Source organism: Globicephala melas, chromosome 7 (assembly GCF_963455315.2).
Source record: "Globicephala melas chromosome 7, mGloMel1.2, whole genome shotgun sequence".
In the NCBI taxonomy this organism is placed as follows: domain Eukaryota; kingdom Metazoa; phylum Chordata; class Mammalia; order Artiodactyla; family Delphinidae; genus Globicephala; species Globicephala melas.
In genome coordinates this window covers 109157612-109171538 of record NC_083320.1, presented here as the reverse complement: position 1 = coordinate 109171538, position 13927 = coordinate 109157612, and the positions used below count along the sequence as shown (strand labels likewise).

The following is a 13927-nucleotide window of genomic DNA, read 5'->3' as shown; positions in this document are numbered from 1 at the left end:
TATTAGGGAGTTGTTGTGATAGACAGCCGGGAGAACTGAGAGGGGCTGGAAGAGACTCTGGCTTGAGTTCCATACAAATGTGGTAGTCAGTCTTAGGCCTCCTGTTTGCTTCAGAGGCCTATTAGAGTAGAAACCATTAGTAAAGAAATATTATTTGAATGGCTTTTGTATTAGGAGAGCCAACCAGTATGTAGTGTAATTTTGCTTGCCAGGGAATTTGGGAAAAGGAGTACGATGGCAGCTAATTTTAATATCTTGTTAGCATAACACAAAACCTTTTTGGAATGAATAAAATCTAAGCATTCTGTGTCCTGTATCTTATTAGATGGGTAAATTTCTCATTTGGGAATCAAGCTATAAGGTCTTAAGAAATTTGCACGTAGTAGAGGCAAGTCCAAATTACAAGGTATTAAAGACATAAAGACTGTGGGTCCTGTGTCAGCAGTTTGATTGCTTGTAGTGTCTACTGGGTTGGGATCCATAGCAGATAACAGAAACTAGGAAAGTAGGAGGATTTTATTAATAAAAATCAAAATCATGATCTGCAGGTAAACAGTAAAAGGCTGGCTTGTCATATATATCTGTGAAATTTACCAAACAGACTTCATTTCGTGTATCTCATCCTATAAACACACTTGTAGTTTTCAACTCTGTGTCACACTTTTTACTAATAGGATTCTTATATTGATATTTCATGTATTTACATCTAAGGAAAATGAACGTGTAATCTATCATAGAAACTTGAAAATAAAAGTAAGAAAAAATATGTTGCATTTTGAGTTGATAAGCATATACCACAGATTCCCTTCAGTGTGCAAATTGTGACATTGAAATATTGGGGTACTGTTAGTCATGCCTCTGTTGTATTACATTTTTTTGGAGACTAGATTAGCATAAGACCTGTCACTGCCTAATACTGTGAACGAAGAACTTAAAAAAATATATATACATGTATATAGTATATATTGTACGTTTAGTTTCCAGGAAAAGTTTGATAGCCCTGATGTCCTTAAATTGGTATGTAATACTGTTTTTTCACAAGACACTGGTAACATTTTTGCCTGAATTGGTTCACTAGCAGCTGTAATAAACCATATCCTTTATACATTTAGTCTTTGAATTTTTCTGGTGACTGACCATCTTATTTATGTTGGTCTGCCATGTATTCTAGAAAAATTAAGTCTTTGCGTATTTTGTTTTGAAATGCTCTTTAGAGTGCCTAGGTGTGTGTAACTTAACAGGTATTTAAAATGCACTTATTGGGGCTTCCCTGGTGGCGCAGTGGTTGAGAGTCCGCCTGCCGATGCAGGGGACACCGGTTCGTGCCCCGGTCCGGGAAGATCCCACATGCCGCGGAGCGGCTGGGCCCGTGAGCCACGGCCTCTGAGCCTGCGCGTCAGGAGCCTGTGCTCTGCAACGGGAGAGGCCACAACAGTGAGAGGCCCACATACCGCAAAAAAAAAAAAAAAGCACTTATTAATTTTAATTAATGAGCTAAAGTGCTAGAGCTTTCCTTGCACTGTGTTAATACAAGTTCTTTTCTGACAAAGTACTTGCTTATAAATCTGAGCTATAGTCTTAAGTGAAAGTCAGTATCGTCCACTTAATGTCAATTATTGGATATTTTATAAATAAAGACTTTCTAAGTGTTCTAAAAATTAAGGTTGAGGATTCGTGACCTTGTATAATGTCTTTTTTTTTTCCCCAGTGGACTCCAGAAGGAAGACGGTTAGTCACTGGAGCCTCTAGTGGAGAGTTCACCTTGTGGAATGGACTCACTTTCAATTTTGAAACAATATTACAGGTAACAGTAATCATCAGATGGTAGCATCATCCTTTGTTACTGTAAAGAACTTGATATATAGTTAGTTTCTTGGCATTTTAAACTTACAATTGGACAGCTTATTGTTATGAGTTAAAATATGCTCCTGTAAAGGCTTCCATCATATATTCTTTTATATAATGTTTACAAATGTTTTGTGTTTTCACAGGCTCACGATAGCCCAGTAAGAGCCATGACTTGGTCACATAATGACATGTGGATGTTGACAGCGGACCACGGAGGATATGTGAAATATTGGCAGTCGAACATGAACAACGTCAAGATGTTCCAGGCACATAAGGAGGCGATTAGAGAGGCCAGGTTTATACACAATATACCATTTTCTGTAGTCCCTATTGTCATGGTTAAATTATTCTCTAAGTGTATTCTGGGTGCAGAGATGCATGGGCTCTGTCAGATTCTGGGAAACTTTCTGCACCCTATAAACACAATATTTTTCTTTGTTTTCACACATTCACCATTTTGCTGGCACTTTTCTGAAGTAGTGTTGTCCCGGTATCAGCCTTTGCAATATGTTAGAGATGTATTGTCTGCCGCATTTTGCACTGGTTTTCTCTTTTCGTTTATGGTTAATAATGTGTATACGTTATTCATTTTTATTACCTACTATGTAAGACAAGAATATTTCATTCCAAATAAAGAATTCAGTCTTTAATTATACAACTGAATAAAATCTAAAGCCTACAGAAAACACCTTCAGAGTTCACACAAAATACAAGATAAAAAAGGCTTAAGTGAAGACCCTGGTTGGCTTGGTTATGCCACGACTTCAAAAGGAAAGTATAGGACTAAAAACTCTCACAAGTAACTCTGGATGTGGCAAACATTAATGGATTAATGAGTGGGTTCTTTCAAGCTTTGAAACTGTAAGCAGACCAATGTCAAGAAGACTTTCCTTCTGATTCACTGTTGATAACATCAGTAATGCAAATGTATCATAAGTGGGAGTTTAAAATATTTTCAGTGAGTTGTATATTTTTACATATCAGTGAGATATGTATAGTAGAAATGGAAAAAAAAAGTTTCAAAAAACAAGCCTGAAGAATTGCTGCAGCCTCAAGAATAAAGAAAGCTAAGCAGCATTCTTGACCGTTGTGCCACCCACGTGTGGGAGGAGGTTGACATCTTTATAGAAACATCATCCACTGCAGTCACTTGTTTCTACTTTCAGAATCTTAACAAAAGTTATTGGATAAACACGCTTCTGCAAAGACTTTGCCTTATTGTCCTGACCATACATTGAATTTTCGCAGTTGGTCCTTTCTTAGGCAAAGGGTTCAGAAGTTCAGGGGAGTTCTTAGATGAGAAACTTGATGGTCTTTTACAGGGAGGAAAAAATGGATTCCTCCTTTGCAAGCATATTCTTTGGCTTTAAACAGTCAGAAGGTCCCCATGTTAGTTTTCTTCAAAAAGTGCAACATTCATGGGATAGCTTGCCTGGAAGAAGGTGTGAACGTTTTCCACAGACCTTTTACATAAATCAGAAACATCATATGTAGGGATGTGTAGCAACCAGTCTTTAGTATATGTGCTGCCGAAGCGAGCACGTAACCAGTCTTTAAACAGCCTGTCTGAAACTTTTATGAAGTTTGGAGCAGAAGCTGATGCTAATTTTTTGAGCAGTATTCCTATGTGATTTAAAAGACTTTACAGGAATATTGCAAAGATAGAATTTGTTTCGTTTCTCCACTTAAATCCGCTCCATGTTTTCTGTTGGTACCATAGGAAATACTATACTGGAGAGAGTGGGTAACATTAGTACTAATAATACACTCATAAAGTTCTCTGAATATTGCTGATTGAAAACTAAGAAGCAGCTACTCTGTTGAATTCTTCTTTTGATGAGATACATTTGTTAGCTGACAACATTCTCTTTAAGGGCTTCTTCACTGTGGATACTTCCCTCTCCTGTTTATAACGCAGCACAGTGTTTTTATTTTTCCCTGTCTGAGAAGCACAGATAATCTGTTAAATGCTGACTTCTTTCCCCTGCTGTGTGTCTTCATGTAACAGTTTCTCACCCACGGATAATAAATTTGCTACATGCTCTGATGACGGCACTGTTAGAATCTGGGACTTTCTTCGTTGCCATGAGGAAAGAATTCTCCGAGGTACGTGTACTAACAGTACTGATTGGAATATTTAAATAGGGAAGGCATTTGTGGTTTAAATCATCACAATACCACAATACCAGCTTACATCTTCATTCAGTTGTTTTACATACACACCCTCTCAGTCAGGCTCTTTAAAGAAAACTGAACTCTCTGGTTCACAGTCATTTTTGTAGATTTTTACTACTAATATTATCTTTGAATTCTTTGAGCTATAAATTAAATACACATGTTCCCCTTCTTCTCCCCTCTCCTCCCAATTACTTACTTATCTGTATGCATCCGTTAGGGCTATATTCCTTTTCCTGCCTTGTACCCAGGATAGCTTTCACCAACATACTGACACGATAATTTTATTTATATAACTCACATTCTCCTGGCAGGCCTTTTACAATATGCATTAACCAAGGTCTCACTAGCTACACTTCTCAGTATTGGTATTTCTGAAAAGAGGTGGTTTTTCAGTATACCACATTTGTGCTACATGGCCCACTTGTTACTAAGCTTTGGAGGGATTTTTATTTACTTTTATTGATTTCATAATTATAAACTAACATCTATAAATTACTCTATCCTAGAAAAGAAATCCGTATTTTCACTTGGATTAACTTAGTTTTAGACTTCCTAAGGTGGGGCTGTTGAAATACTCACAGTACATCAACACCATTTATGTGAATTCAGTGCTGTTAAAGTAAGTTAAGGAAATTAACTGTGTGTTTTATATATTCAATACAAACATTGAAACAAAAAACATTTACGCTTTTAACTAAATCTCATTAGTTTATTATTAATTGGGAAGGTAGTTTTCTCAAGTGCTTAATTTGAACCTATGCTGATTTAACAAGGCGTACATTCTGTTGCATACTCTTCATTCCAATATGCCATAAAAGTAACATCTTCCTCTGACACATAAATGCAGGGTGGGAGAATGGGTGCCACAGACATTGGGTGTCAAGCAATTACTATTCAGAGATTGCCCTTTTTGTTCAAGAGTTGGCAGAGTTAGTAACCTTGGTTGACTTACAAGTTTTTTATACCTTTTTCAGAGCTTTATTTACAGCATATAGTGTCGATGCTTTCTAGACAAGAAGCTAAGTATTCTTGATATTTAACCCATATTTCAAGCCAGTGTTATTTTTTTTTAATCACAATTTTTAAACATTCCTGGCTTTGCACATTTTGTGTGGGTTTTACCCACAGTAACGTATTGTGATAGCTCGCATAAGGATATAGCACCTTCACCTGTCATAGTGAAGGGGTGTCCTGACAATGAGGTCATAATATTGTACAGCTTCAGAACTAGGTGGAGCCTTTGAAATCATCTAATCTGAGTTATTGTATGGATGAGCATCATGACCCAGAAGGCTTAAGTGACATGTTCAAGGTAAAAGAAGTTCAGAGCCAGGACTAGCATCCTGTCACTTGACAACTGGCCTGATGCTACACTAATGTTGCATCTTTCCTCACTATTAGTAGAAGTCTTAGCTGCTAAACAGTGATAAGGGAAACAACTTTTTCTAGCCTTTGAAAATCCTAAGAAATATAGAGGAAACCAAATAATTTTATTTATTGAAAGTAATTCTAAAGGATCAAAACCATTAATTTTACAGTGACCTAGGACTATAATAACTGTAAAGTCTGATACAAAACCACTCTGCATCTTGGATTAAATAAAGAAGAAGAAGAAAAGCTACTATAAGATAGCATTTTCGATCCCAAATTCCAATGAAGTGTTATTCAGTTTTGGTAATGAAACTGTTTCTAAATAGTGCTTAGGAACTTTTCTTCTGAAATGTAGTGTACATGAGTTATTAGTCAGCAGTTAAATATTTTCAGATTTGAGTCCAGGTGGATTTGGATAATGTGGATGCTGGGTCATTACCTGTTCTTCGCGTAGCTTAAAAATACACCAATATCATGTCTATACTGAGAGTTGAATTTTATTTTTTATGTGGATGTTCTTTTTAAGTTTTCACTATGAAAATTTCAAACATGCACAAGAGTATAATGAACTTGCATGTACTTTTAGGATTTGTATTCTAGCTTATTCATGTTTTTTACTTCCTTTAAATAGTATTCTACTTGCTTTATGGTCATGATTTTTTTCTTTGTACCTCAATGAGTATATGAGAAGTATAAATATATAAGCCAAGTTAATTATACCACCCAAGTAGTAGTTCTGATAGTGGATCTGGTGTAGTAGACGGGTTTTTCCAATTATCCATTTTCTATCATTCTTCATTTTTCTAAATTTTCTGAACTTTAGAGATGATTATAAAATAGTGAAACCAATGTTGTTATAATTTTTCTGTTCTTCACTTGGTGATCAGGGGATGATGGAACTCCACTTTTCTCAAGGGGTGATGTGAAATTCTTCAAATAAAATTTGAAGTGAACTTAATTTAGTTCTGTTCGTAGAGAGAAAGGTGGATCACAGAGTTAAGCAAATAGGGTGGCCTCTAAAATGTCAGTTGCCCTATAGAAAGGGGGTGATGTTCATGTAGCCTACATAGGCTGTGTGACGCCAGGCAGGTAGGTATATTCCTAAGGCATATTAGTGTTGTGCATCAGACCATCACTTGGGATTAAGTTAAGAAAATCCAAGAACATTTTGATTGAAGAGGATGTTTGTGATCACGTAGTCCAACTCTTTAATACTTTTCTACATCATTCCCCAAAACCAGTTTTCTACTCACAAAACATTTTTAGTGATACAGTATTCACTACCGCACATGAATCTCTTTTTCAATTTTAGGTAGCTCTGATTTTCAGAAAGTTCTTTCTTTATATCAGAAACCCACTTTCTTATAACTTGTCCTACCTTCTGGAACACAAAAAATCAAGTCTGTACTCTTCTACATAGCAGCCCTTTAAGTATTTGAAGACAGCTCTCATGTCTTCTTAATGCAGTCTTTCAGCTATAAGCTTACAGGATCCCTGTGAGTGCAGAATTTACAATTGCTTTTTAGTGTCATTACTGAGATTATTCTTATGCTTCTTGGAAAAAGAAGAAGTTGCACAAGAGAAAATAATCAGTATTTTTAACAAAAAATGAGCATCGATCTATTGCCAGATTTGCTACTTTGAAGTTGTAATGTTTGGTCCATAGATGGGAAGAGGAAACACTTGTGAAATTGAATATACTGCAACATTGAGAAGTACCATGTATATGTCCACCCGTTTCCAAAGCATATGCATATCAGCATAATTTATACACATTTATCCTTTTCTATTATGAATTGCAGCACTCAAATTATGGACTGTGATTAAAATAACATTTAAGCACCAGGAATACATGAGTCTAAATGAGCCTCTAGGTGTTTACGCACTTGACTCTAAGAGAAATAGAGGCATTAAAATCCATTTATTTAATTAGCATATATTATATGCATGCTATCATAGGTAGAAGAAATTTAAAAGAAAATAAGGTATGATGACCTCCTACCCTCTTGCTTCTTAAAGTTTAGTAGGAAAGGTAAGATATTGTCACAAACAATATTGTTGGATATTAGGGGAGAAGAGTCATGAGAGTATTAGAAGTGTAGTTTAAAAAAAAAATGTAGTTTTATCAGTGTAAAGTTAGAAGCAAATCACTTGTGACTAAAATGAAAATGTGAAAGATTGAAAATGTAGAATCAGTAAGAATACGGAGTAAATTTTAATGAGAAGCATAATTATATATTATATGATATATAACATGTATATTATATATAACTTAAAAAGAATCCAGTTTACCAGCTTTAGCATGCTTTAATTTTGTTTTACCTTCTTGATTTTAACAACAGTAGCTGACACATTACACTTACTATGTATCAGGCATATTTTAAGTACTTCATTTAATCTTACCAGTAACCAGTACTTCATCTTACCAGTAACCCTATGAGATAAATACTGTTTATTCCACATTTTACAAATCAGTAACCAAGGTACAAGAAAGTTAAGTAAACCTCCCCGAGGTAATATAACTTGTAAGAGGGGAGGCTCAGATTTGAACCCATGTTATTTCACTCCAGAGTTCATGCTCTTATTCATTATGTTAAACTGCCTCTTTTATGTTTTAAAAATATCATCAGCATGGATGTAATAATGTCTTCCTGAGCTGTGATGACAGAATTGTCGAGATTTTTGGGGGGAAAGGAGAGAAGTGTGGGTAGAGAGAATTTAGGTACTCAAGTTTATTTTACCATTCTTCTTTAAAGCTGTCCATATAGGCTATAGGTTTTCAATGTATATTTAACAACCAAAAAAATTAAACCACAACGAATAGTTCAAACTGCAGATGAGTTATAAGCTAGGTTATATAAATAGAACATGGACATAAGGAGTTGTACTGAGACTTACTCAGGAGGTAAGATCTGTTTTCAGTTTTAAAATATAGCACTCATGGAGAGGAAATGAACCTGAGTACGCACAGCTTATCGAAAAGAATACTATTAGTATTTTTACTAAATCTCTGCTTATCCGTGCCTGATTGTATTTGGCTGTGGTTCTTAATGAGATAAACTCCTCTGCAAAGATCTTTTGGTTCAAAAAGTGTGTTTTTGAACTGTGTAAAGACATGTTTACAAAGTCTGAGTGTTCAAAAAAATCTCTGATTTTTTTTTTTTTTTTCTTTTTGTTTTTTTGGCCGTGCTCTGCGGCATGTGGGATCTTAGTTCCCCTACCAGGGATCGAATCCATGCCCCCTGCAGTGGAAGTGCGGGCCACTGGACCACCAGGGAAGTCCCCTCTGATGCTTTTCATTGGAAATAATTTTACTTATTTAAAGTAAAATTGGCAAACCATGAAGTTTATGATGAATGGACCTAATGTATTTGTACAGAACATTCCACAAAATCCTTTCTGTTCTCTCCAAGACGAAAAACACCCAGCTTCCTTTAAAATAAATAGCCTATAGCAGAATAACTCCTTCCACTAACATAGCATGTTCTAATATTAAAAGTACTTCAGGCACATCTTATATAATCATCCAAACAATCATGTGGGCCCATATATATATTGATTGACACCTGTTTTCTCTTATCTGTGATCCCTTATTTTGAGGAAGCGTTTATATAAGGCTCTTTTTCCTCTGCTCTGCTGAACAGACTGGATCATGGTAGGTTCTCCTATGTATTGATAAATAACTATCTGGGTATATCATGAGAGGGAAGAAGACTTAATATTTACTTCTAAAGCAAATTATTTGAAGAAATTAGTGTAGTAGTGTCCTGAAATAGTCATTTTATATAATCCATCCACAGTTTTACAGGAATTGTTTTAGATTTTTATGCCGGGTTTTGTCCTTTCTAACTCTACACTTAAGATATTGCACAAATGTGGCAAAAACTTGTTGAAAATAGATCTTAGCTTTCTTGGGATGCCAGTGCTACACACTGTTACTGTCTTATCCACTGTTATAATTAAGAGTCGAGTTATTTCCAGACATTCTTTTGTGTATAAAGATTCCAGTTTTTTGACAGCAACAAATCACTGTGACTCGTAATCTAGGCAGTCAGTTTTCATCTTTGCATTTAGTAAATATTCTGTAATTGCTTCAGTTTATTTTGAGTGAGGCTTAAATTTCTATTTGCTGAGGAATTAGTTACCCTCTTATAGAGCTTCTCAGCTAATCAAGTTTTTGATAGTTTTTAAAGTTAAATTTCAGAGCTTTGGAAAGAGCTGATAAAAGTAGATAAATATATAATACCCTTCTGGCTTCTTCATTTCTACTGGGTAGATCCTTAATAAAAGTATATGATTAAAATATGGTATCACCACAAATAAGTTATCTGCCAGTGAGGGACATTAAGTACCAAAACAAATATTGTTTTTTTATAGTCATTTTTTCCCTTTACTCACTTTTTTATTATATATTTGAAAACCATCTTAAAATTTGATTTAAATCATATCTCAGGAATTTCTAAGAAGCACCTGCCATGCTGTGATCTCTTTAGTTATAAAGAGACTAGAAGAATTTCTATTTAAAGGAAGAAATGGTAGTTTCTTGGTCATTTATCCTTTTTTACAGATTGTCATAAAATAGTCTTTTAATTTGTCCAGAACACACTATTATGTCTCAGAATCAATCTACTGAGGCCTCTTGATGTTTTTTTCCGCTGAATATAATTTAATATAGTTCTCTTTGAGAGAAGTTTACCTTCTTAGCATGATTTTAGAATATCGTGTTACTTGCATTAGCCCAGTGAACTGTACCTGCTTTAACTTGATGTTTTTAAGTATTGCACTGGTTCTAGGGAACCCCAAGGAAGGCCCAGCCACCACAAGGTGCCTTTGAGCAGGGGTAGGTGGAGCTTCTCCGTAGCCCAGTGTGCTGCTTTATTAGAGCCCTCCCCCGACTAGTGTATGCCCCTTTGTCTATAGTTCTGAGTGCGCAAAAGTGCAGACATCATGTAGAGATCCAGTTTAGGGTATGTGGCTTTAAAAGTGGCCAAGTTGTTGCTGTTTTCAGGCTATGTATGTATTTTTTCCACCTTTTTAAATTATCTGTTCAAGAGTTAAACCTTGAGCATTTTCTGCACCTGGCATCTCCCTTTGACAGCTTGCGGGAATCCCTACTCAGTTTCCAGGTTTGTTTTGTCAAAGGTGGAAACCATAAGTATTCTACCACATTAAAACAATTAGGAAATACTGAGGGAAATCAACATGAGTGCAGAACCAAAGTACAAAGGTGAGTCCAAGAAACTTCATACCTGGGAGCTCAATATTTTATCTGCAGTGGAAACTTTTTATATATTATTAAACAAAAGTAATTTTTGATACTAGGAGTCATCAAAGGTTAGAGTAGCTGGTCTTGGTCCTGTAAAGCCTATTAATTGCTTTTTCTAATAAATAGTTTTAACTCTTCTGAAATGAACTTCATTGATAATAACTGCTACACATTAAACTTTTTTAAAAAGGCACCAGTGCACATGCATACAGGCTCTGAGAAGAAAAGTTTACAAAATGCTCATTAAGGGACATTACTGCTTCCATTGAAAACCGGTGGTTTGGAATAGGTCATGCTAAAACAACCCTGTTTTTCTAGAATTACCGGAGGGGGTCAAGGAAATTGTAGTCAAACCGTAGTCAATCTTTTGAATTCATCTGTGAGTCATGGTAGAGGATCATGGCTTTATAGCTGCATGGTTGGTCATTTCCAAAAAAGTTTCATTGGATGTTTGTTATCTGTGAGGCAAGTGTGCAGAGAGTGCTGCAAGATCCTTTACTTGGCCTCTGTCATGTTTAACATTTTTTATTAAAGATGGCTTGCTTTGCAAATTTACAGGTAATTCAAAATTACAAGCAGAAATTCTCATCTAGAGAGAACCTCTTGAATCTCATCAGGATTCAAGAAGATAGTGTGATGTTAAACTTAATAGAAAAGTATTATGTTAAATTTTAAATAGAGATGAGTGTAAAGTTCTGTATTTAGGTTTTCAACCTCAATTCTGGAGTTTATTAGACTGGTTTATGAGAGTTCATATGAAAACGATCATGGGTGTTAGATGATAAGTGTGAATTCTTGAGGTGTCATGCCTTCCCCTATTTGTAAAAGTGATGTTCAGAATGATGGAGCTTAATGATGGGAGATGATTAGAATGGAGAAGGATCTGGAAATCATGAGGAAGAGTAAAGGGAAGTTCAGTATTCAACTTCGATAAGAGATTGAAGAAAAGTTTTGTCATTTTCAAATATTTAAAGGCTTTTGTATGGAAGTAGGATTGGATTTATTGTATATATGTCTAGAATAAAGGGGATGGGGAGAAAATAGGACATCATATTTGGATTTAATTATGGAATTTTTTTGTTGAAAAGAGAATGGGCTATTATTCTGTGAGCTGTTAGGCTTTCCTTTGCTGAAGTTGTGCCATGTTTAGCTTTGCCAACTGTTACGGAGATTATAGAACGCACTCCTTTTTCAGAAGGATGGTTCTATTTGATAATAATTAATTAACGTGGATTAGGTTGTCTGTTAACTGTAGTTTCATGTTTTAAGGCAGACCCAAAAGCCTGAAAGTCAAGCATGTGGATACATTCATTACAAAGGGTTAAGTGGATGGGATATTATCCCATGAGGAGATACTGCCACCTTCTGTTCTAAAAATATTTTTGGTGAGACATAAGATCATTTAATTAATCCTACTGCTTGAAGTAATAAATGGAGCCTCAAAGCCACCTCATCTTATAAAAAATATTTTAAAATATTTATACTTTTAGATCATATTATGCATATACAGTAAAGTACACAAATTTTAAGTGTACAGTATGATGTATTTTTACATATTTACACACTCATCTAACCACCTCTTAGATCAAGATACAGAGTGTTTTCAGCACTCTAAAGATTCCTTCCTGCCTCTTTTCCACCTAAGCCTTCTATTAGGTAGTTTAGACTTTCCAAGATATTTTCATTAAATTATTTTTCCTTTTTTTCTACTGTTCCTTATTTTGTCATTTTGTGGTTTCTATCATCTCACTTTCCCTTAGTGGAGCTTTCTTAATTTCCTTTCCTTGATTTGCTTCTGTACTCTTTTGAAAATAATGTTTTACTATTTTTTCTGATTAGCTTCTTTTACTAGTTTCCTGTTACATAACAGAAGTTAGTGTATAAAGAGATAGTATTGTGTATTACTACAATCACAATCTGAATGTGATTCACAGTTTTAGCTGTTAGCAGCCATGTAAATCACATTACTGTGGTTGTGTCCTCATGTGTATAATGGGGATTAATAATAGTACCAACCTACTAAGTTGCAAGAAATAAATGGGTTAATTCATAAGAAGCACTTAACTAGTGCCATAAAGAGTGTTCAGTGGATGCCAGCAATTATGTCATTTCCAAAGGTAATTTCGGAGCCTGTTTCCCTGTCTCTGCCTATTTAAGGATTAAAATGGTTATTTCAGAAGTGTATTCTACTTTTCTCATTTAAATATTTTTCATCCATTGTCATTAGTTTTTACAGTAGTACAAGTTTTTATTTACAGGTAGTCCATAAATATGAACACTTGTTTAAACAGAGTTGTCATGATTTTCCAATGTTTTCAGGTGTAAAAAATTCAGCGCTTAGAATTGGGCAAAGAGTAAAGGGAAGTTTAGATCTTAAGATCTCATATGGAAACATTTAAAGATTCTATTTTAATTGTTAGATGAATTGAATATTTAATGATTACCTACTGGTCAAGATGCTGTGCTTGATTCTTTTGCTGATATATTTACAAGGCATGATCTTGTCTCTTAAGCAGCATTTTCAGCATTTCCCTAGTTCTTTCATTTCTTCAGATGTTTTGTAAATTGGCCTAGTACTATGGTGAAATAGTGCTGAATAACTGAAATCCAGCAGTCTTCACAGCTTATCACACTGCAGCAGATTGTGGTAATTGGTGTCTAGTCTGATTCCTTGGGACAGCATTTATTTTTCTCTGAGGAAAGAACAGGTATTTTTTTCCTATTGACTGAACTTGATCACAGTTTTAAACTTCAGACTCCATTTAGCAATATAGTAAAGTTGGGTGAGCTAGTGATAGCTCTGGTAAAATGTCATTTCTGTTTGTCATCTTTGATGAGGAATGTGATAAGCAGTAAGTTAGAAGTTTTGGGGAAAGTGTATTCCACATATTTTTTGTCACAATAGACAGGACTTAAATATAGAAATCTAGTATCAACTGTTTCAGCCTCCTGATCATCCTCTGTCCCCATCCCATCCAGCTTGCCAGCTGACAGCCGACTGGCTGGGCGTGTAGCCTATTCTATCCCAGAAGTCTTTGGTGGAGTTTGTTACAGGGTGGGATCTAGATCCTTACATAGGATGTAGCAGACATGGGCCCGACTGATAAAGTGATTCTAAGAGCAAACAGGATGATATTACAGGAGGTATTAGAAGTTAAAGAGCATTCATTGTAAGTTTGATGATTTCTGAACATAAATCCTGCTTCTTTCTTGAGGTCATATAGTACACCACCCACTTCTAATGTTCTTTCTGTAGGCCCTCAA

At 35.3% G+C, this 13927-nt stretch overlaps 1 protein-coding gene across 8 annotated transcripts in view; it reads left to right on the top strand.

Moving 5' to 3' along the window:
- WDR33 (WD repeat domain 33) overlaps positions 1 to 13927 on the top strand; it is a 103256-nt gene that overhangs the window by 45010 nt on the left and 44319 nt on the right. For 7 of the 8 annotated variants that reach the window (XM_070046022.1, XM_070046021.1, XM_030840390.2 and 4 more), the window contains exons 5-7: positions 1709 to 1804; positions 1992 to 2143; positions 3857 to 3954. In XM_070046022.1, the coding sequence (XP_069902123.1) occupies positions 1709 to 1804; positions 1992 to 2143; positions 3857 to 3954 (346 nt within the window). Of the gene's footprint in view, positions 1 to 1708; positions 1805 to 1991; positions 2144 to 3856; positions 3955 to 5564; positions 5588 to 13927 lie in introns of those variants that run through there. The other variant, XM_030840400.2, reaches the window with a different exon arrangement.